Here is a 25736-nt window from a genome sequence, read left to right on the forward strand (position 1 = left end):
CGGAGTCATTGTCCTAGGAAAAAACTTATTTAATTACAGATATATAGAGAGATTGGAAACAGATAGTGTAGTAGGAAATACTAGTGGAGAAAAAGAGGCTGAATAACTTGGTTTACGTGAGATACCAATAAAATTCCAAGACAAGGAATTTGCACCATCTACGTTGGGCCACTGGCGCCACTTGAATATCGGAAGGTCCCCCTCCTTGGGCTCCTTCTCACATGGAACTTAAAAGCAGGGGCAAGTAAGTAGACATGGCGAGCACCCACGCTCCAGATGGGAATTCAGCCAGAAAAACGTGGAGTGAGAAAGAACGACACGGGGGAACAAGCCTTTCCAGAAACTGATCCGATTTCTTTATTTTTTAGGTTTGCTTATATTACCTTTGTTACACATAGAGACAAATGGAAATTTTAAAGTCACGCGGGGGTCAGCAGTTCTGACCTTTATCAAAATCAGGTGCTTCATATAAATGTATAAAAGAAAAAGGTCTTAGGGGTTTTACATCACCTTCTGGCCATGAGGCCTGCGGACATTTTATGATCCCTTCTTTCAGATAACCAAAAAACTTATTTCTTCCAAGGGTGGTTTTTCTTAAACCAGGCACCACCCTCTGAAGGTACCAGATAAAGTTGCATTCCTATAGGGTGAGGGTGTAGTGGTTACAGCTAAGAAAGGAGTTTATTTAACCTAAGGTTAACATGATTAATCTTAAAGGTTAATACTTATTTCTCCTATATGCTAGTTATATTCCTTATCAGTTCAATTCAGTCGCTCAGTTGTGTCTGACTCTTTGCGACCCCATGAATCGCAGCACGCCAGGCCTCCCTGTTCATCACCATCTCCCAGAGTTCACTCAGACTCACGTCCATCGAGTCCGTGATGCCATCCAGCCATCTCATCCTCAGTCGTCCCCTTCTCCTGCCCCCAACCCCTCACAGCATCAGAGTATTTTCCAATGAGTCAAGTCTTTGCATGAGGTGGACAAAGTACTGGAGTTTCAGCTTTAGCATCATTCCTTCCAAAGAAATCCCAGGGCTGATCTCCTTCAGAATGGACTGGTTGGATCTCCATGCAGTCCAAGGGACTCTCAAGAGTCTTCTCCAACACCACAGTTCAAAATTCTTTGGCACTCAGCCTTCTTCACAGTCCAACTCTCACATCCATACATGACCACAGGAAAAATCATAGCCTTGACTAGACGGACCTCAGTCAGCAAAGTAATGTCTCTGCTTTTCAATATGCTATCTAGGTTGGTCATAACTTTTCTTCCAAGGAGTAAGCGTCTTTTAATTTCATGGCTGCAGTCACCATCTGCAGTGATTCTGGAGCCCCAAAAAATAAAGTTTGACAGTGTTTCCACTGTTTCCCCATCTATTTGCCATGAAGTGATGGGACCAGATGCCATGATCTTTGTTTTCTGAATGTTGAGCTTTAAGCCAACTTTTTCACTCTCCTCTTTCACTTTCATCAAAAGGCTTTTTAGCTCCTCTTCACTTTCTGCCATAAGGGTGGTGTCATCTGCATATCTGAGGTTATTGATATTTCTCCCGGCAATCTTGATTCCAGCTTGTGTTTCCTCCAGTCCAGCGTTTCTCATGATGTACTCTGCATGTAAGTTAAATAAGCAGGGTGACAATATACAGCCTTGACGTACTCCTTTTCCTATTTGGAACCAGTCTGTTGTTCCATGTCCAGTTCTAACTGTTGCTTCCTGACCTGCATACAGATTTCTTTAGAGGCAGGTCAGGTGGTCTGGTATTCCCATCTCTCTCAGAATTTTCCACAGTTTGTTGTGATCCACACAGTCAAAGGCTTTGGCATAGTCAATGAAGCAGAAATAGATGTTTTTCTGGAACTCTCTTGCTTTTTCCATGATCCAGCGGATGTTGGCAATTGGATCTCTGGTTCCTCTGCCTTTTCTAAAACCAGATGGAACATCAGGGAGTTCATGGTTCACATATTGCTGAAGCCTGGCTTGGAGAATTTCGAGCATTACTTTACTAGCATGTGAGATGAGTGCAATTGTGCGGTAGTTTGAGCATTCTTTGGCATTGCCTTTCTTTGGGATTGGAATGAAAACTGACTTTTTCCAGTCCTGTGGCCACTGCTCAGTTTTCCAAATTTGCTGGCATATTGAGTGCAGCACTTTCACAGCATCATCTTTCAGGATTTGAAACAGCTCAATTGGAATTCCATCACCACCACTAGCTTTGTTCGTAGTGATGCTTTCTAATGCCCACTTGACTTCACATTCCAAGATGTCTGGTTCTAGATTAGTGATCACATCATCATGACTATCTGGGTCGTGAAGATCTTTTTTGTACAGTTCTTCCATGCATTCTTGCCACCTCTTCTTAATATCTTCTGTTTCTGTTAGGTCCATACCATTTCTGTCCTTTATCGAGCCCACCTTTGCATGAAATGTTCCCTTGGTATCTCTAATTTTCTTGAAGAGATCTCTAGTCTTTCCCAACAGGGAATATGGAGATTTAGCAGCAAACATCAGCCTGACAAATGAAAACCCTTCACCAATGTTCCCCTTAAGATCTATTTAGTCTTAAGATAGTGATAAAGTTACATTTTTGCATAGCAAGGACACAGTGATTTATAACAAAGCACAGTGATCTATAACAAAAGTGAAAATCCATTAACTCAAAAAGTCTAGTATTACTAACATCAAAAACTACTATATTTCCTTTTCTATATTCCAAATACATTAATATATTCCCAGGTGCCTAAGGACACGGAGGCCTGGTGGCAATCATTGACTCAACAATGAGAAAAAGCCCTATGCTAATTAAGATTTTCAAAATACTCCAAACTCTCTGTGATGTTTATGGTTGAGAGGTTGTCTGTCAGCAGAGAGGTTTAATCTGAGATACCCTTGTCACACCCAGGGCAGGGAATTAGCAGCAATTATTGGCACAACAAATTAAAAACCCTTCACGAATACAATTCCTAACCAACCCACTATACTAATAATTTCTAACTTCCCAAAAGAATCTGCCTTTAGTAAGTCTAAAACATCTCATGCCTCTCACAGTTGGGAGGCTGTAAACAATCACATGTGGCCAGACGAACTTGTAAGGCAGGCTAGATAACCTTCAGTGGAGTTCGTAAGTTGAAACACTCCTGTCACGCCCAGGAATTTTTATTGACTTGGAGCTGTAAATTAACTCCTTCTCCGAGAGAGGTAATGGGGGTCAGCCCCCCATAAAGTCAGAGGTATAGGTGAGAGCATGAAACAGTAAAGTAGGTAGACTCTGGTTTTGGGGGTAGATGCTAGGGAACAGGGGGTTTCCTAAGGCTCGATCCACCTTTGCGTATGCCGACGCCTCCTTCCTCCTGATATTTGCCATGGGCGGAGGTCCTCACGCTGGCTCCTGGCAAGAAACATTACTTTGCCAACAAAGGTCCATCTGGTCAAAGCTATATTTTTTCCAGCAGTCATGTATGGATGTGAGAGTTGGACTATAAAGAAAGCTGAGTGCTTAAGAATTGATGCTTTTGAACTGTGGTGTTGGAGAAGACTCTTGAGAGTCCCTTGGACTGCAAGGAGAGCCAACCAGCCCATCCTAATGGAAATCAGTCCTGAATATTCATTGGAAGGACTGATGCTGAAGGTGAAACTCCAATATTTTGGCCACCTGATGCAAATAACTGACTCATTTGAAAAGACCCTGATGCTGGCAAAGATTGAAGGTGGGAGGAGAAGGGGATGACAGAGGGTGAGATGGTTGGACGGCATCACTGACTCAATGGACATGAATTTGGGTAAACTCCAGGAGTTGGTGATGAACAGGGAGGCCTGGTGTGCTACAGTCCATAGGGTTGCAAAGAGTTGGACAGGACTGAGCGACCAAACTGAACTGAACTGAACTGATGGTTTTCTAGTAGTCATATATGGATGTGAGAGTTGGACCATAAAGAAATCTTAACATGGAAGAACTGATATTTCTGAACTGTGGTGTTGGAGAAATCTCTTGAGAGTCCCTTGGACTGCAAGAAACCAGTCAATCCTAAAGGAAATCAACCCTAAATAGTCATTGGAAGAAACTGATGCTCAAGCTTAAGCTCTAGTACTTTGACTGCCTGATGTGAAGAGCCAACTCATTGGAAAAGATCCTGATGATGGGAAAGATTGAAGGCAGGAGGGGAAGTGTATGACAGAGGATGAGATAGTTGGATGGCATCACCAACTCAGCTGACATGGGTTTGAGCAAACTCCGGTAGGTAGTGAAGGATGGAGAAGCCTGGTGTGCTGCAGACCATGAGGTCTCAAAGAGTTGGACTTGAATTAGGGACTGAACACTACCACCACCAGCAGCTAGAGAGAAAACATAAACAGTTCTAATCAACTGGCCACCACATGTGGTTATCTGGGGTGTGCATGAGGAGTACCTGGATTAAATTCATTGTCTAACTTACTGCAGCCTACTAGGTGCAAAAAATCCAAATATTACACCGTGATGGTGCCAAAGTCCTCAGACTCTCCAGATCAAATATTGAGAAAATTCTGTACTGCTTCTTGACAAAAGCCTCAGGAGAAACTCTTCTCTCCACTTTCATATGAATGGGCAATGGCCCTTGCCCCAGGCAAATATCTCTGTCAAACATTTTTTATGGAACAAACCCTCTTTGAACGTACCATAGACCTGCTTTGCAACAAAACTGTTGAATGACTCCCTTTCATGGGTGGCCTCAAACTATAAAACATCTGAAACCTTGACTACACAGAAGATTGGATGGAGCTCATCGCTTCCTCTTCTGCCTCCCCTGGTCCTACCATCCTAGCAAGTCATCAGCAGAATGTCACACACACCTGGACTCTACTGTTCCCCCTCCATCGAAACACCTCACAAGACCAAACCCCATGGGAGGTCACCTGCTTCTCTTGATGAATGAACATTTCTTTTATAGATTTTATGAAACTGATGATCACTATCCTTTTCACAAAAAAAGATAAGTACCTCAAGTGTTTACTATTAAAAACAAAACACACAAATGCTACACACACACCAAAAAAAAAAAAAAAACCCTCCTTTGAATGAATGAACTGAGACTTTTTCCATTTAGTAGGTACAGAGAACCATAGGATTCAATATGCTTCTGTTCTTGGCTTGGTTTCTAGAAAGTAAAGTTGGTATTAATTTGCAATAATTATTCAGGTTTGAGGTCTCTGCTACAAACATTCCCTCCTTACTTTTTAGCTATTGTTTTCATAACTTAAAAAATATGTAACAATGTATTTTCCTTATTTTTAATATTAATGAAATGTATGCATTAAGAATAACATAAATTTGGTTCTTTCATCATCTGTGGTTACCTGTAGAATAGAATAATTAATCATAAAATGTGTTCCCCATTATTTTGTTTTTTGGCTGCACCTTGCAGCCAAACCCAAGACCTTGCAGGGTCTAGTTCCGCAACCAGGGACTGAAGTGGTGGCTCCCACAGTGGAAGCACAGAGTCTTAACCACAGGACTTCCAGGGAAGTCCTTGTTCCCCATTATTCTAAAACTAGGAAGGTGTATGGAGTAATCAACTAAATGCATACTGAACAGATCCCTATCCTGTGTCCTCACAGGGGATTATTTTCAGCATCATTTATATAAATAGTTTTGAGAAAGGGGTACACAAACAGTGTGGTATCACCCCAAATGCTGATAATGATAAAGAACAAACCTGAAAATAACAGGGCTTATCTTTTCAACAGGGCTTCCCTGGTGGCTCAGACATTAAAGAATCCACCAGCAATGCAGGAGACCTGGGTTCAACACCTGGGTCAGGAAGATCCTCTGGAGAAGGGAATGGCTACCCACTCCAGTATTCTTGCCTGGAGAATCCATGGACAGAGGAGCCTAGTGGGCTACAGTCCATGGGGTCACAAAAAGTCGACATAACTGATGATTAACACACATCTTTTCAATACATTTAACAATTACAACTTACTTGAATGTGTACAACAATGTATTTTTCAAATATACCACTTCTGACACGTATTTCCTGAGGTCGCCTTTCCTTTTCCTAATCTTTTCCTTTCATTGTCATGTCTGGTAACTTCAGAAGAAGAAAAATTCTCTATGTTAGTTCCTTCTAATTAATTCCTTCTACATTGGTTCCAACATGATGAAATACTTTTAAGAATGGTATTAATAGAGTGGATACTCAGCTTTAGGAAGTAAGTTATGAACAAGACAGAAACGGTCTGTGTCCTCATGGTGCTCACATCCATCCTCTTTGTGCTAAAATGCAAACTGCAGCCGACCCACAATCCCCTCCATTTGCTTTAAGGATTCAAAGGGGCCACACTGATTCAAAGCGGCAGAACATTCAATCACCTAATGTTAACACAGTGAGAAATTTCACAAGACAGAGTCTGCAGAACTTCAGGGGTCTGGTTAATTGCAGTACAAATAGAAGCCAGCATGCACTGTCATCCCAAACTGAGAGCCCAGGTACTCACTTGTACATTCCAGGCGTTTCACATCTTGTGACGTCTCTAAGAAATATCGCTGAAGAATAACGAAAAGGATGCCAAGGGGAATTGCAGGTATACCAATCCAAGGAATTGCAGCCACCATCACACCCACCACACCAATCACAAGTAGAAATGTCTGAAATAGCAAAAATACAGAGGCCTTCATGTCAATGATACTTTTCAAAGATAAACTTTAATGATTTGCTCTGTTAGGATTAAACTCCTTTCCTTGAAAAACTTGTTGGAACAGCAGGGAATGCTTTCCCTTCAAAAGAAATAAAATTATAGGTGGCCCTCATATTTGTTGCATGTGCCAACACTTTGATAAGAACTTTCTAGGTATCAGCTCTTGTGATACACTCAGTAATCCTTTGAGTCAGGCATGACTAGTTTTAACAGATGAGAATATTTGAGGTTCAGAGAGTAGGAGTTCACTTCCAAACTATCAGGAGTCAGCTGCTGCTGCTACTGCTGCTAAGTCGCTTCAGTCGTGTCCGACTCTGTGTGACCCCATAGACGGCAGACCACCAGGCTCCTCTGTCCTTGGGATTCTCCAGGCAAGAACACTGGAGTGGGTTGCCATTGCCTCTCCAATGCATGAAAGTGAAAAGTGAACATGAAGTCGCTCAGTCGTGTTCAACTCGTATCGACCCCATGGACTGCAGCCTACCAGGCTCCTCTGCCCATGGGATTTTCCAGGCAAGAGTACTGGAGTGGGTTGCCATTGCCTTCTCCAATCAGAAGTCAGCAGGTGTTACTAAAAAGATGAGTGAACAGGTATCACAGATGAGGAATCCAGATGCCTTAGCTACGCATTCAGGGATAAAGAAGTGGTTAATTACAAATTCAGTGTAAAATATCTAGTAACAGTATTATCTAATTTTAGAAATGGAGGAGTGAGGCACAGGGTGAGGAGAAGCAACTTGATGGAGACTAAGTCACAGAGCTGGGAAGCCCGTGTCATGAGCCATTAGGACACATTTAAACTGCCAACATACAGCCATCTTTATATCCATAGTCTAAGTATTAAATTCAGTTCAGTTCAGTCACTCAGTCATGTCTGACTCTTTGTGACCCCATGGACTACAGCATGCCAGGCTTCCCTGTCCATCACCAACTCTTGGAGCTTGCTCAAACTCATGTCCATCGAATCGGTGATGCCATCCAGCCATCTCATCCCCTATCATCCCCTTCTCCTCTTGCCTTCAATCTTTCCCAGCATCAGGGTCTTTTTCCAATGAATCAGTTCTTTGCATCAGGTGGCCAAAGTATTGGAGCTTTAGAATCAGTCCTTCCAATGCATATTCAGGATTGATTGCATTTAGGATTGACTGGTTTACTCTCCTTGCAGTCCAAAGGACTCTCAAGAGTATTCTCTAAGCTCAGCTTTCTTTAGAGTCCAACTCTCACATCCATATATAACTATTGGAAAAACAATAGCTTTGTTGTTGACTAGAAGAACCTTGGTGAGCAAAGTAATGTCTCTGCTTTCTTTTTTAAATTGGAGGTTAATTACTTTACAATATCGTATTGGTTTCACCATACATCAACATGAATCCACCACAGGTATACATGTGTTCCCCATCCTGAACCCCCCTCCCTCCTCCCTCCCCGTACCATCCCTCTGGGTCGTCTCAGCGCACCAGCCCCAAGAATCCAATATCATGCATCAAACCTGGACTGGATATTCATTTCATATATGATATTATACATCTTTCAAAGCCATTCTCCCAAATCATCCCACCCTCGCCCTCTCCCACAGAGTCCAAAAGACCATTCTATACATCTGTGTCTCTTTTTCTGTCTCGCATACAGGGTTATCGTTACCATCTTTCTAAATTCCACATATATGCATTAGTATACTGTATTGATGTTTTTCTTTCTGGCTTGCTTCACTCTGTATAATAGGTTCCAGTTTCATCCACTTCATTAGAACTGATCCAAATGTATTGTTTTTAATGGCTGAGTAATACTCCATTGTGTATAAGTACCATAGCTTTCTTATCCATTCATCTGCTGATGGACATCTAGGTTGCTTCCAGGTCCTGGCTAATGTAAACAGTGCTGTGATGAACATTAGGGTATACGTGTCTCTTTCAATTCTGGTTTCTTCAGTGTGTATGCACAGCAGTGGGATTGCTGGGTCATAAGGCAGTTCTATTTCCAGCTTTTTAAGGAATTTCCACACTGTTCTCCATAGTGGCTGTACTAGTTTGCCTTCCAACCAACAGTGTAAGAGGGTTCCCTATTCTCCACACCCTCTCCAGCATTTATTGCTTGTAGACTTTTGGATCACAGCCATTCTGACTGGTGTGAAATGGTACCTCATTGTGATTTTGATTTGCATTTCTCTGATAATGAGTGATGTTGAGCATCTTTACATGTGTTTGTTAGCCATCTGTATGTCTAAACGTAAGACCAGAAACTATAAAACTCCTAGAGGAGAACATAGGCAAAACACTCTCCAATATAAATCACAGCAGAATCCTCTATGACCCCTCCCAGAATATTGGAAATAAAAGCAAAAATAAACAAATGGGACCTAATTAAACTTAAAAGCTTCTGCACAACAAAGGTAACTATAAGCAAGGTGAAAAGACAGCCTTCAGAATGGGAGAAAATAATAGCAAATGAAGCAACTGACAAACAACTAATCTCAGAAATATACAAGCAGCTCCTGCAGCTCAATTCCAGAAAAATAAATGACCCAATCAAAAAATGGGCCAAAGAACTAAATAGACATGTCTCTACTTTTTAATATGCTGTCTAGGTGGGTCATAGCTTTTCTTCCAAGGAGCAAGCAACTTTTAATTTCATGGCCACAGTCACGATCTGCAGTGACTTTGGAGCCCAAGAAAATAAAGCCTGTCACTGTTTCCATTGTTTCCCCATCTTCCGGCCATGAAGTGATGGGACTGGATGCCATGATCTTAGTTTTCTGAATGTTGCGCTTTAAGCCAATGTTTTCACTCTTCTTTTTCAATGTCATCAAGAAGCTCTTTAGTTCTTCTTTGCTTTCTGCCATAAGGGTGGTGTCATCTGTATATCTGAGCTTCTTGATATTTCTCCTGGCAATCTTGATTCCAGCTTGTGCTTCACACAATCTAGCATTTCGCATTATGTACTCTGCATATAAGTTAAATAAGCAGGATAACAATGTACAGCCTTGACATACTCCTTTCCCGATTTGGAACCAGTCGGTTGTTCCATGCCCAGTCCTAAATGTTGCATTTTGACCTGCATACAGATTTCTCAGGAGGCAGGTCAGGTGGTCTGGTATTCCCATCTCTTGAAGAATTTTCCACACTTTGTTGTGATCCATACAGTTAAAGTCTTTGGCATAGTCAATAAAGAAGAAGTAGATGTTTTTCTGGAACTCTCTTGCTTTTTTGATGATCCAAAAGATGTTGGCAATTTGATATCTGGTTCTTCTGCCTTTTCTAAAACCAGCTTGAACATCTGGAAGTTTATGGTTCATTTACTGTTGAAGCCTGGCTTGGAAATTTTGAGCATTACTTTACTAGCATGTGAAATGAGTGCAATTGTGTGGTAGTTTGAACATTCTTTGGCATTGCCTCTCTTTGGGATTGGAATGAAAACTGACCCTTTCCAGTCCTGTGGCCACTGCTGAGTTTTCCAAATTTGCTGGCATATTGAGTGCAGCACTTTCACAGCATCATCTTTCAGGGTTTGAAATAGCTCGACTGGAATTCCATCACCTCCACTAGCTTTGTTTGTAGTGATGCTTTCTAAGGCCCACTTGACTTCACATTCCAGCATGTCTGGCTCTAGCTGAGTGATCACACCATCGTGATTATCTGGGTCATGAAGATCTTTTTTGTACAGTTCTGTGTATTCTTCCCACCTCTTAATATCTTCTGCTTCTGTTAGGTCACTACCATTTCTGTCCTTTATTGAGCCCATCTTTGCATGAAATGTTCCCTTGGTATCTCTAATTTTCTTGAAGAGATCTCTAGTCTTTAACATTCTATTTATTCTCTCTATTTCTTTGCATTCATCACTGAGGAAAGCTTTCTTATCTCTCCTTGCTATTCTTTGGAACTCCACATTAAAATGGGTATATCTTTCTTTCTCTTCTTTACTTTTCACTTCCCTTCTTTTCACAGCTATTTGTAAGGTCTTCTCAGATAGCCATTTTTATTTTTTGCATTTCTTTTTCTTGGGGATGGTCTTGATCCCTGTCTCCTGAACAATGTCACGAACCTCCGTCCATAGTTCATCAGGTACTCTGTCTATCAGATCTAGTCCCTTAAATCTATTTCTCACTACCATGGTATAATCATAAGGGATTTGATTTAGGTCAAACCTGAATGGTCTAGTGTTTATCTCCACTTTATTCAATTTCAGTCTGAATTTGGCAATTCATGATCTGAGCCACAGTCAGCTCCCAGTCTTATTTTTGCTGACTGTGTAGAACTTCTCCATCTTCGGCTGCAAAGAATATAATCAATCTGATTTCAGTGTCAACCATCTGGTGATGTCCATGTGTAGTCTTGTTTTATTGGAAAAGATGTTTGCTATGACCAGTGTGTTCATAGCAACGCACTTGGCAGAACTCTATTAGCCTTTGCCCTGCTTCATTCTGTACTCTAAGGCCAAATATACCTGTTACTCCAGGTGTTTCTTGACTTCCTACTTTTGCATTCCAGTCCCCTATAATGAAAAGGACATCTTTTTAGGGTGTTTGTTCTAGTAAGTCTTGTAGGTCTTCATAGAACTGTTCAACTTCAGCTTCTTCAGCATTACTGGTCAGGGCATAGACTTGGATTACCATGATATTGAATAGTTTGCCTTGGAAATGAACAGAGATCATTCTGTCATTTTTGAGACTTCACCCAAGTACTGCATTTTGGACTCTTTTGTTGACTATGATGGCTACTCCATTTCTTCTAAGGGATTCCTGCCCACAGTAGTAGATCTAATGGTCATCTGAGTTAAATTCACCCATTCCAGTCCTTCTTAGTTCCCTGATTCCTAGAATGTATATGTGCACTCTTTTCATGTCCTGTTTGACCACTTCTGATTTACTTGATTCATGGACATAACATTTCAGGTTCCTCTGCAACATTGCTCTTTACAGCATTGAACCTTGCTTCTATCACCAGTCCCATCCCCAACTGGGTGTTGTTTTTGCTATGGCTCCATCCCTTCATTCTTTCTGGAGTTATTTCTCCACTGATCTCTATTAGCATATTGGGCACCTGCCAACCTGGGGAGTTCATCTTTTAGTATCCTATCTTTTTGCCTTTTCATACTTTTCATGGGGTTCTCAAGGCAAGAATACTGAAGTGGTTTGCCACTCCCTTCTCCAGCGGACTACATTCTGTCAGAATCACAGTTGATGGAAATTTTGACCAAAAAGGAGCTGGAATAAGAAGGTTGAGATGCTTGTCTGAGTTAACACTGGTTGTTCTGAGTCCTCTCAGCAACAGCACCTGAATCCCATGCTCACCAGCCCAGGGCCTCCTCACCTTGTCACCCAGGGACGCTGGCCCTGGTGCATCTCTAAGGGATGGGTTGGTGGGTAATGCCTGTATCACAGAGATTTGGGGTTTATCATTTTACAGCTCTTCCTGATCAGCTTTCTCAGAGGATCCTCACAACTACCTTGTGAATGAGCAACGTAAGTACTATCATTTCTATTTAGATAGGACATGAAGTTGGGAGGGAAAGTGGTATCCTAAGTATTCCCAAGATATTGCAGGTCATGGAGAAAGCCAGGAATGGTTTGTACTCATGGAATTCCAGAGCCACCACTGAAGGAAGAGGAGCCTGGAAAGAGGAGGAAATGTCCAGAATTGTGACTCTGTGGCCAAGAACCCTTGTGAACCAAACTGCACTATCTGGAGACGCATGTGTTTTTCCTGTTTCTCTCATCTGTGTCATGGTATCAATATGAAAAAAAGTGAAGAGGATGGAATTCCTAAAGAATAAATTCTAATCATCAGTCAGTTCAGTTCAGTCACTCAGTCGTGTCTGACTCTTTGTGACCCCATGAATCACAGCACGTCAGGCCTCCCTCTCCATCACCATCTCCCGGAGTTCACTCAGACTCATGTCCATCGAGTCAGTGATGCCATCCAGCCAGCTCATCCTCTGTCGTCCCCTTCTCCTCCTGCCCCCAATCCCTCCCAGCATCAGAGTCTTTTCCAGTGAGTCAACTCTTCACATGAGGTGGCCAAAGTACTGGAGTTTCAGCTTCAGCATCAGTCCCTCCAAAGAATTCCCAGGGCTGATCTCCTTCAGAATGGACTGGTTGGATCTGCTTGCAGTCTGAGGGACTCTCAAGAGTCTTCTCCAACACCATAGTTCAAAAGCATCAATTCTTCGGCACTCAGCTTTCTTCACAGTCCAACTCTCACATCCATACATGAACACTGGAAAAACCATAGCCTTGACTAGATGGACCTTTGTTGGCAAAGTAATGTCTCTGCTTTTGAATGTGCTGTCTAGGTTGGTCATAACTTTCCAAAGAGTAAGCGTCTTTTAATTTCATGGCTGCAGTCACCATCTGCAGTGATTTTGGAGCCCAGAATAATAAAGTCTGACACTGTTTCCACTGTTTCCCCATCTATTTCCCATGAAGTGATAGGACCAGAGGCAATGATCTTCATTTTCTGAATGTTGAGCTTTAAGTCAAATTTTTCACTCTCCACTTTCACTTTCATTAAGAGGCTTTTTAGTTCCTCTTCACTTTCTGCCATAAGGGTGGTGTCATCTGCACATCTGAGGTTATTGATATTTCTCCCGGCAATCTTGATTCCAGCTTGTGCTTCATCCAGCTCAGCGTTTCTCATGATGTACTCTGCATATAAGTTAAATAAGCAGGGTGACAATGTATAGCCTTGACGTACTCCTTTTCCTATTTGGAACCAGTCTGTTGTTCCATGTCCAGTTCTAACTATTGCTTCCTGACCTGCATATAGGTTTCTCAAGAGGCAGGCCAGGTGGTCTGGTATTCCCATCTCTTTCAGAATTTTCCACAGTTTATTGTGATCCACACAGTCAAAGGCTTTGTCATAGTCAATAAAGCAGAAATAGATGTTTTTCTGGAACTCTCTTGCTTTTTTGATGATCCAGCGGATGTTGGCAATTTGATCTCTGGTTCCTCTGCCTTTTCTAAAACCCGCTTGAACATCAGGAAGTTCACAGTTCACATATTGCTGAAGTCTGGCTTGGAGAATTTTGAGCATTACTTTACTAGCATGTGAGATGAGTGAAATTGTGTGGTAGTTTGAGCATTCTTTGGCATTGCCTCTCTCTGGAATTGGAATGAAAACTGACCTTTTCCAGTCTTGTGGCCACTAGGTTTTCCAAATTCGCTGGCATACTGAGTGCAGCACTTTCACAGCATCATCTTTCAGGATTTGAAATAGCTCGACTGGAATTCCATCACCTCCACTAGCTTTGTTCGTAGTGATACTTTCTAAACCCCACTTGACTTCACATTCCAAGATGTCTAGCTCTAGGTGAGTGATCACACCATTGTGATTATCTTGATCGTGAAGATCTTTTTTGTATAGTTCTTCTGTGTATTCTCGCCACCTCTTCTTAATATCTTCTGCTTCTGTTAGGTCCATACCATTTCGGTCCTTTATCGAGCCCATTTTTGCAGGAAATGTTCCCTCGGTGGCTCTAATTTTCTTGAGGAGATCTCTAGTCTTTCCCATTCTGCTGTTTTCCTCTATTCTAATCATAAATGGGGAAATACAGGGCTGTCTGTTCTCTCTTCTATTAGACCTACAGATGAACAATTTCTTAACAACCACTGGTTTAACTGTGCATTTGACCCTTCTACAACCTTCATATTCATGGAGAGGGGTCCTTCCAGCTCCTTCCACATCTGAGCTTAAGTAAAGTCACTCGGGGTGTTATCAGTGGTTGTCAGGGAAAAAATCTGCTGAAATTTCAATTAGGAAAAAACCCCAAATTACAGTTTTTTAGCAGATTCACATTATTTGATTGGACAATATTCACAGTTGAAATGGACAGTTTCAGTAATCTGTTTTTCTATATAATTTAAAGCCTTTAATGACTAACCCAGCCTGGCAGATAACCTGGGAAGCAGAGGTAAGATCAAAATGAAGGGAGCTGTGCCAATGCTCTTTCCTTGAATACCCATTATAGACTGGTAACTTGTTCTCAAAAGCTCCCTAGCTTAGGTTAAATCCTTCAGATTTCATGCCTCTAAATTCTGTAGCAATTCAAATAGACTTTCTCTAAGATTTTTTTTTCTACGTGCAGATCATACTATATCCAGTCTCACAGAGGGTTGAATATCACATTATTCAAACATATGCATACAATATATGGATTTACATCTATATTTCTGTGTGTGTATATATATATATACACATATGTATATGTGTATATATATATATATATATATATATATATACACACACACACAAACATACACATTTGTGCATCTTTTATTTATTGCCAGCTCTCTCAAAATCTTTACAGAAGTTGGTAGAAGGCGAGAATAGTATCTAAGCAAAATGTCAACACTCTTGAAGAAGGAAACAAAAGTTTTCTTGGGTACAGTAAATATCCCTTCCTTGAAGCCCATTTTATTTCTTCCTTCCACATTCCTGGGAATTCCAAGGAGCCCAATCCAAGCTACACACACAATTCTCCCCATCTGATTGGATTTCAGGCCCATCTGATGGCCCACCTCACCATGGCCAATGCTTCTGCACATCTGTCTCACTATGGCACAGAGACAATGATGTGTACACAAGAAACATGTTGACCCAGAAGCAAGTGACCCTAGTCCTGATGCCCCAAGAAATAAGGGGAATCATTATTTAATATGTTTATAACCTATTTGGACCATACCAGTTGAGAATTCTAGCCAAAGTCTATGATTCCATATGAATAAGTGCAAAAATTCTAAGATAAATTCACTGAGAGTACATGGTGATTTTCATCAGTCAGAATAATTCTTTAGTTTGCAGAGAATGACAACCTACACCTAGAGCAGAAATCCCCATTAGCCAAATATTTAGGTGTCTGAGACAGGGTTTAGGGCTCATTCTCTCAAAAATTGACAGAGATGGGCGGGCTCGGCCGGTGAGGAAGTGCCTGGGCACGGCCTGCTGAGGCGCCTCATAGACGCCTGGGCTCGCCCGCCACCCACCAGCTTCGTGCACTTCCCGTCCCACATGGCCAGGCACGGGGCAGGCCCGCCGGAGCCATGGAGGACGAGGTGATTCCCATTGCCAAGAAGATGGACAAGATGGTGCAGAAGAAGAACGCGGCTGGAGCATTGGATTTACTGAAGGAGCTTAAGAATATTCCCATGACCCTGGAACTATTACAGTCCACAAGAATTGGAATGTCAGTGAATGCTATTCGCAAGCAGAGCACAGATGAAGAAGTTTACATCTTTAGCAAAGTCCCTCATCAAATCCTGGAATAAGTTATTAGATGGACCATCAACAGATAAAGACTCTGAAGAAAAGAAAAAAGATACTGCAGTTATGTCACAGAATAGCCCTGAAGCAAGAGAGCAAAGCAGCTCCAGTGGCAACATGAGCAGCAGAAATGATGGGACCAATGCCCGGGACACGGACGTCTCATCTTTCCCTCGGGCGCCAAGCACTTCTGATTCTGTGCCGTTAAGTGCAGGGAGATGCTGGCTGCTGCTCTCCGAAGAGGAAATGACTACATTGCCATTTGAGCTGACGAGGAAGAATTGGGATCTCACACTGAGGAAGCTATCTATCAAGAAATAAGGAATACAGACATGAAATACAAAAATAGAATACAAAGTAGGATATAAAATCTTAAGGATGCCAAAAATCCAAATTTAAGGAAAAACGTGCTGTGTGGGAACATTCCTCCTGACTTGTTTGCTAGAATGACAGCAGAGGAGATGGCTAGTGATGAGCTCAAAGAGATGCGGAAAAACTTGACCAAAGAAGCCATCAGAGAGCACCAGATGGCCAAGATGGGCGGGACCCAGACGGACTTGTTCACGTGCGGCAAATGTAAAAAGAAGAACTGCACTTACACCCAGGTACAAACGCGGAGTGCTGATGAACCCATGACAACGTTTGTTGTCTGCAATGAGTGTGGAAACTGGTGAAAGTTCTGTTGAGTTGTAAGCGTTGGCAAAACATCTGGACCATTAAGAAGATGGATTTTCTAATTAGCTTTAAAGACTAGGTCAACTAGCTAGTTTTCCGGCAAATCAGATTTTTAAAGTAACTTGCCTCCCTTGGGTTAGTCTCTGGTTTTGACATAGTGTCCCTTCCTTAAACACCTTCTGTAATTTCAGGTCAGTAGGGAGACCACATAATGGTATCTGTTTCAAAACTTCTTTTTTTTCATTTTTATAAACTTTTGGCAGTTAATTTTTACCTTTTTTTTCTTCTTAAAAGAAAATGTAACAACTTTTTTACAATATAAAACATACGCAGTAGAATGTTACTCTTCTCAGTTAACACACAAGTGGAAATTACATTTTTTTTCCTATATTGGCATGTACCTGCAAATATTAAAAAAGGATAAGAGGCAGTGTAATTATAAGTTTATCAGACATGGTGTATATTCAAGTAATACTTGACCAGCTTATCTAAATTGTATATAATATTTGAACTAGCATATGAAATTCATTTTAATTATTCTGTTCACAAGTCTGGGATAATTAGATATTATTTTGCATTTGTAACTAACTGTGATCCTCATTTCTTGTAATTTCTTGTACATGTGTATTACTTGTTCTTAATAGATTTTAGCTCTTGGAAATATGACTTGACTTTGTTGAAATCAGTTTGGTTTGTTGTTTATTTACCTGTTTGACTTTGTAGTGTATTTTAGTTTTGCAGAACACCGTCATAATTTGGTATGCTTTTCATAAATCCCAGACAGGCAAAGAGTGGAAAGTTTGGACCATTTTTACCTTTTGTAGGAAGACACACTGGGAGGAAGATGTTAGCATTTTAAAATAGTGTGGTTCCTGTGAACAGTTCCTGACTTGACTTTGATTTGGAAATCTGTCCTGACTGAGGACTTTAAGGCTTAAATAGATCACTAAGCTGTGGTCTTTCCATATGGAGACTGATGGAGCACATTTTGACTTGCTGCCTCTGTTACACAGGAGTAAGGCTGAGGGACAGATGAGTGTGTGGGCTATAACATGGCCCACGTTTATGGGACAGACCTTGCAGTTAAGTGTGTGCCATCTGCTTGGTTGGGAATAAGGAAGAATGATCTCACACTGGCTGTAGCACATCTTGAATCCCCAGTTACGAGGACCACATCTCATCCTGCTCCATCGCCACTCTCCAACCTCTATGGAAAGACTTCAGCACCAGCTTGTATGCCCCTCCTCCCTCTCTTTCCCCACTGCTCACCGCAGGTCAGTTTGATGCAGTAGAGAAAACATCCAGAAGTCTACATGAAGACCCCACATGTAAGAATTTGCCACTGGTGCCATCCCACCCCCACTTTGTCAGGTCACAGAGTAACCTTTTATCACTTGGAAAATAACATGAATTTTTGAAAGAATGAGTGTAAGATTAAAATAGTCCCACTTTTAAGTGAGCCATTTTTAAATCTGTAATTCAATAAAGTTTCTTGTTATTAAAAAAAAAAAATTGACAGGGATGGTAAGACCATACACCCACTCTTAATTTTAGGAAAATCTGGGATATATCAACACTTTAAAAGGATGGTGGTGAGAATTAAATGAGATTATGTATATAAAGTGCTTACCAGTCTATGTATGACAAATAGAATAGAAACTCTAAGCCCATTGTTACCACCCTTCAGGGTATTCTGGGCGCCATCAATCGGGAGAGGAAAGATGGTGTATTAATAGATTTAAGGCCCAAAGGGCTTAAGAATCCCATGAATTTGGACCCTTAGAGGCCATTCAAGCTCACCACTAGAACACCCTAGTATATCCAAGGATATATCTGAGTGGTGGTGTTCTTTTCTAGATGTGGTGATGATGTCACATGTATTAAAGTGACTGTTGCTTTTCTCTGGCCACAAAGAGAATTGAATCTGAGGTCTATTTTGTTTGTACTTTCAAAAATACTATGACCAATAATCCTCATGCCTACTACAGTTTTTGTCCTCTCTATATTTTCTTCTCAGCTCTAGGCCTTCCAAAGATTGATCACCTTAGGAATATGACAGCAAGTCAACATTTTTGGAGAAGTTTATTTTCTTATTCCATATTCTCTGTTTCAAGCTCTGCTTCTTCTTGGTAAAGACTTACTGTTATGACACTCTTGAGCATTTATGGGAGACTAAGATGACACCAGCCCTATGACAGAAAGTGAAGAGGAGCTCAAAAGCCTCTTGATGAAAGTGAAAGTGGAGAGTGAAAAAGTTGGCTTAAAGCTCAACATTCAGAAAACAAAGATCATGGCATCTGGTCCCATCACTTTATGGGAATTACATGGGGAAACAGTGGAAACAGTGTCAGACTTTATTTTTTGGGACTCCAAAATCACTGCAGATGGTGACTGCAGCCATGAAATTAAAAGACGCTTACTCCTTGGAAGAAAAGTTATGACCAACCTAGATAGCATATTCAAAAGCAGAGACATTACTTTGCCGACTAAGGTCCGTCTAGTCAAGGCTATGGTTTTTCCTGTGGTCATGTATGGATGTGAGAGTTGGACTGTGAAGAAGGCTGAGCGCCAAAGAATTAATGCTTTTGAACTGTGGTGTTGGAGAACTCTTGAGAGTCCCTTGGACTGCAAGGAGATCCAACCAGTCCATTCTGAAGGAGATCAGCCCTGGGATTTCTTTGGAATGATGCTAAAGCTGAAACTCCAGTATTTTGGCCACCTCATGTGAAGAACTGATTCACTGGAAAAGACTCTGATGCTGTGAGGGATTGGGGGCAGGAGGAGAAGGGGACGACAGAGGATGAGATGGCTGGATGGCATCACTGACTCGATGGACATGAGTCTGAGTGAACTCTGGGAGATAGTGATGGACAGGGAGGCCTGGCATGCTGCGATTCATGGGGTCACAAAGAGTCGGACATGACTGAGCGACTGAACTGAACTGAACTGAATGAAAAAAGTGGTAGACCTTTTAATTAACTAAACCAAACAAGATTATTCAATAAGATATTCCAAAGATAAGATCGATTTGACATTTTCTATTTCATGCACCATGAACTGGTATATTGATATCAATGGAAGTACAAAGGAGCTGGGATTCGAAATCAATGAAACTGAAGTTTTCTCTCCTCATTACTGAGGCTGTTTTATCCTGAAATTAGCAGTATCTATCCCTGTCCTACATCATACAAAAACATGCAATTGATTCTGATTATAAGGGCTAATGAACCATGTGCTAAGCACACAGCAGGCCAGTCAGCTTTAGAAAACCAACCTTGGCCTAGCTTGTTGTAGCTAAGGAACAGAACTTTCACAAAATCTTTTCAAAGTAATTAGCAATCACTGTCAAAATGTGACACCTCTTTACTGAAAGACTGCTTCTGAGGATAAGTAACATAGCTGAACCCAACAGGACACCTTTGTAAAATAAGTTTGCCGAGAAGAAAAACTAAAAAGATGTATCTTTGCAGTAAGAGTACTCTGCCTCTGAGACTCAGCTTACTTCTCACTGGGAACAGTGGAAGCCTTTGCCCATAGGTTGCACTGCACAGAAATTCATTGCTGCATTTCTGTGTGTAGCCTTTGATAAATGCATTTCACTTCCAAAATGAACACGTGGAAAGTTGCCACAGCTTGAATCACTAAAAAGCATACAGAACTAAACCACAACAAAAAAGCATTCCAAATGAGCATTCTAAATGAGGAGATGAGAGCTGAGAGGACCCAACACCGTTCTTTAGAATCTCAAGTTCACAGATAAAACAAAGGCTGGATAGAAGGTATGTCTATGGTATTTCTATCTTTTTGTTTTAAAGACACCTTACAACAGAGCAATTGCCACTTAAAAAGAAATTCTTACAAAAACAAAAAAGACATTTTCTGAGATGACTTTGATCCCTTACTTGAATTATTGGCTTAAAGGCTTTGTATCCTCAATAACTGCTCTTTATTTTCCTTGTTCAGCTATTACTTTTCAACTTATCATTTATTAATCTTTTCTTTGTAAGTAACCACACCTGGTCTTATCAAAAAAAAAATGGTACAACAAATACTTGTCTTCTGTGGTAATGGGTTTCCCTAGGGGCTCACAAGAAGAAACCCTGGAGAAGGGCATGGCTAAAAGAAAGCTGAGCACCGAAGAACTGATGCTTTTGAACTATGGTGTTGGAGAAGACTTTTGAGAGTCCCTTGGACTGCAAGGAGATCAAACCAGTCAATCCTGAAGGAAAACAGTCTTAAATATACATTGGAAGGACTGATGCTGAAGCTGAAGCTCCAATACTTTGGCTAACTGATGCAAAGAACTAACTCATTGGAAAAGACCCTGATGCTGGGAAAGATTGAAGGCAGGAGGAAAAGGGAATGACAGCAGGTGAGATGGTTGGATGGCATCACCGACTCTACAGACATGAGCTTGAGCAAGCTCTGGGAGTTGGTGATGGACAGGGAGGCCTGGCTTGCTGCAGTCCATGGGGTTGCAAAGAGTCAGACATGACTGAGTGACCGAACTGAACTGAACTGAACCCACTCTAGTATTCTTGCCTGAAGAATTCCATAGACAGAAGAGACTAGTGGCTCCTGTTTATCGGGTCACAAAGAATCAGAAATGACTGAGCAATCAACACTTTCTCTTTTCTGTGGTAATAAGACACATAATTTAGTTCATCTAGGCTATCTTTCCATGCGAGGTGATTCTGTTATTAAATGCCCTCACAGTAAAGAGAATCCATGCCAGACACCTGGAAGGCAGAGGGAGAACCACTTACCCAGCATGTCGCTGCTTCAGACCAACCTTGACGTGACTGTGTAGACACTCCTGCCCCAGGTGATCCTCATGTTAACTCAGCCTCCCAATCACAACTGCACCTTTCTCTTACAAACATGACCTTTCACTTAAGATAACAGGACACATTGTCAGGCTGAAAGGATCACCCTCAGCCCCTGTGAAAAGACCTTAAGAAACAGACTCTGTGCTCTTCCTGTGAGAACTGTGACAGGACTGTTACATTACCTGGATGAAATCAAGAAATGTCAGGGGCAGCAAGTCATCCATATCGCCAATGTCTTTAGAGAAACAATTCATAATTCTTCCTGCAAGAACAGGACACAAGTAATTACTTCCCCAGATAAGTAAGCCCTTTAAGAGAAACAATTCATGAACAAACCAAAACAATATTTTTAAACTATATGCATTTATTATAGAGTCATATGAAATAAGCTGATGTCAGTGGTAAAGAAAGAGAAAATAGGATGATATCTAAACAGAGATAAAATTCTACCAAATAGCAGTGGGTGGGATGTTGAAATTGAGCCCTGATTTTTAAAAGAATGGGGGGAATCTTCTTGGCAGCATCAAGAAGAGTTGGTGAATTTGAGAATCTTCTCCCTTTTTAGATCCATCCTAAGACTCATTCCAAGTGCTAAGTCAGTAAATAAACACTTGCAAAATACTTCAATTAATCCCAATCATTATACTAATTTTGCTTTAGTTATCAAAATTAATTCTGATGTGATACTTTTAAAATAAACATTATTATTATCTCTCTGTAAATTTTTTTTCCCACAAAATGGTTCACAACAAGTCACATTTCAGGAAATTGTAGATTCCTGTAGTCTTCATGTTGTGAGTTTACTATCATGGTAATGTCATTATTTTCACAGGTGTACCAGATGTGACAAACATAGACTCATGCTTAAGCATCTAAGAAGACCAGAGGGATGTAGGCAGGAAAATGGCAATATTATGTAATGATTAAAGATCACTTATCATTATTGATTTTATTTCCCTTCTCAAAATCCACAAAAACAGTATATCCTAAAGGCTGCAAGACTGGAAGACTAGAACTAATTTCTAATGAATATCTAGTCCTTTAATGATCAAATTTTAAAAAATTGAAGCTACACACACACACACACACACGCACGCACACACACGACTTTGGTGTAGCAACTCCTGTTACCTAGACCCCTGAATTTCTTTTATAACTGAGACTCCAGGAAGCCAGCCTGCAGATGAGACATGGGAACCTGACCTGCTCTTCCTGACCTCTGTCAGAGATGACTTCCTCCCAAGGCCTGCACAGCAAGCCACAGCTGGACCGTGAATGAGCAGCAGCTGAGGGCTGAGTTTCTGTGGCCTGACTGTGGCTCTGCTGTCCTCCACAGGGCACCTGGCTGGCAGAAGCACAGGGTCTGCCCATGCCAGGAGCTGGAGCTACTGGAATATTTCACCCTTACCCAGGCTATCACAGCCTGTGTCTCAATTTTCCTTTCTCAGGTTTAGGAAATACAGACTCCAGAAACTGTCTCTCAGTGACACTTTTGCAGGCCCAGTGACAACTTCTCTGAGCCTCTAGGAATGCCTGCTTTAGAGGGCAAATCTCAGGATTTAACAGGCTCATGCAGGTGAAAGAACCCAGTCACGATGCCACAGTGTAAGATGATGACTCTGAGCCCCAGGTTCTGCAGCATCACGTCCCCTGGGAAAGTCCACCAGGAGCTGCAGGAGAAACTTGGTAAAATGCAGATTCTGATTCAGGAGTGCTGGGGGAGCCAGAGAGTCTGCATACCCTCCAAGCTGGCAGGTGACACCCTTTCTGCTATTGTCCAGGCGGTTTAGAGGGGCAAGAAACCGGGTTATTATTTAATCAGTTGTGCTTCAGGAACATTAAAATCAGATGGGAAGTTTTGCAGATATTCTTACAAAAGTTGTGACCTCTCTGGTCATTTTTATACTTCTCAAAGTAGCAATTTTGAAATAAATAAAATACATGTCAAAAATGTTAAAAATGTGGTTTAAATACTTGTAATTTCTTTGAAAAATGCTACTTTTTAACATTGGCAAGATTCAGAAACACTACAAGTATGATTTGGCTTAGAAAGTATTGAAGGCAGTACTGAAAATTTTTAAAATAAAGTGAACAGTATGTAAAAACTACCCCTTTACCTTTCACCGGATATGTGAACCTTAAGGTCTGAGAGACCAAGGGTTGGCAAAGAGTGTAGAATACAAGAATAGAAACAATGAGAAAAAAACATCTCCCCACATAGTGACTACACAAACTGAACCTAATATCAAAGATCATCAAAAAACTAAGCACTTATTCACCAGTGAGCTGAGTGTAAAAAAATGTGAGATCAGAAAGTTCAACAGTTTCTTCCTTGCTCTAAGAAACATTAAGAGAACATATGGTGTTTGCAGAATATTTCCTCTGGCTTTGGGATAAACTGGGCTTCCTAAGGGGCTCAGTGGTAAAGAATCTGCCTGCCAATATAGAGAGAAGCAGGAGACAGGGGTTCAATCCCTGATTCGAGAAGATCCCCTGGAGGAGTAAATAGCAACCCACTCCAGTATTCTTGCCTGAAAAAATCCCATGGACAGAGGAGCTTGGTGGGCTACAGTCCATGGGGTCATATAAAGGACACAACTGAGCTACTGAGCACACTTTAACTACAGCTGTGATATCAAGTTCACAGCCTTGTAGTAATAAAGTTTTCTCAGAAGTCTCCAAATGAAACATTAAATCCTTATCATGAATTCCTTTCACATACATGCCATAACTCTTCATCCAAATAACATGAGGTCCCTGATGGAAGATCTCCAGGGATGTAGAGGGAAGAGGGATTCAGATGAACAGGGGCAAGCCAATCCATTTTCAGACTGGTCTGTGTTAGAGGATTTCTCACATTAAACTGAATCTTGTCTTCCTAAAACATCCTTACTTATTCTGCCCTTATAACCGTACAAGGTGCATCTAATTTCTCTTGATATGACAGCCTTTCAAATACTTGAGTGAAATGAATCATATTCTTTGTAGCAACTATTCCTTGGTGCCTCAATGATCCCTCATAAGGCATGGTCCTATATTGTCTGCAGTCTCTTGACCAGACCCAGACAGCCAGTGTCAGTTAATGCCTTGTGCCCAAGTCTTGATTACTTTAGGGTAAAGTGGTATCACCACCTCCCCTCATCCTGCATAGACAGTCACAAAGCTACAACCACAGTAAATTCCAGAGGCCAGATCATGTTTTGGACACATCACTTCCATCTGTAAGCACAGGTAGATTTGGGGGGAACAATTTAACAATATGCGTAAACTACTCTAAGAGTGCATCCCTTCCGACCCAGAAAATCCATGTCTGGGATTACATCCCCAGGAGTCAGTAAGTGCATCAATCTGTTGAATGTGGCATATTTATAAAGTCATCTGAGCAAGTCTGAAACAAGTCTGTAATGTATTACGTGCAACTTTAATTTTTTTTCTGCCCATTCTTATTTCTCTACACTGTGTATTATTTGTGTAAAAATGTAAAGTAGAGGGAGGACAAGGAGGAGGAGGAAGAAAGGGGTGATAGAGAGGATCAGGGGAAGGGGAAAGAGAAAGGCAGAGAGAAACAGGGGCAGAGAGATAACCCCCCTTGAAGACCATGATAGCCAAGAACCAATTAGTGTCCTCCTAACTGCTCTGGTTCACAGTTTTCTGTCTTGTCCACAAGACATAATATCACAAAAGATGCCATTGAACTTGTCAAAATACAAATTCATGATGATTGTATTTTAAGAACCGAGTCTACTCTAAGCTAGATTCAGTCACCTTTAAAATTCTGACACTTGACCCACAACTAGAATGTCTCAGCTTAGTTATAAACAAACTGTTTCTTAAAACTTTGAAGTTCCTACATCTGGTCTTTGCTATATCTTTTTAAGCAACAAAAATTAAATATTTATGTATCATAAAATATCAAGGTATATTTTTACTGAGGTATATTTTACATCTCATAAAATTCACCCATTTCAGGTGCACAATTCAATTGGACTGGATTTTAGTAACTTTACTGAGTGATGCAACCACTATCAAAAATCAGTTTTAAGATATTTTGATGCTCCAATTAAGATCTCTCCTGCAATTTACAGTGATTCCCTATCCCCCTTCCACCCTCAGGCAACCACTACTCTACTTTCTTTCTCTATAAATTTGCTTTTTCAGAACATAACATCCAAATGGAATTGTATAATATGGGGTCTCTGGGTCTGGCTTCTTTCATTCAGCCTAAGGTGCCTAAGGTTTCTGTGGTTCACCAGTGACATAGTATTTGTCTTTTTGAGTGCTATTTTTTTTTTTAACCAAAGAACTAGT

General features: G+C 41.1%; 1 protein-coding gene across 1 annotated transcript in view; it reads right to left on the reverse strand.

The window, feature by feature from the left end:
* LOC128057493 (ATP-binding cassette sub-family C member 4-like) overlaps positions 1 to 25736 on the reverse strand; it is a 213842-nt gene that overhangs the window by 72026 nt on the left and 116080 nt on the right. Inside the window, 2 exon segments of the mRNA XM_052649910.1 lie at positions 6470 to 6620; positions 21611 to 21690. Coding sequence (XP_052505870.1) covers positions 6470 to 6620; positions 21611 to 21690 — 231 coding nt within the window.

Source organism: Budorcas taxicolor, chromosome 12 (genome assembly GCF_023091745.1).
Source record: "Budorcas taxicolor isolate Tak-1 chromosome 12, Takin1.1, whole genome shotgun sequence".
Lineage (NCBI taxonomy): Eukaryota > Metazoa > Chordata > Mammalia > Artiodactyla > Bovidae > Budorcas > Budorcas taxicolor.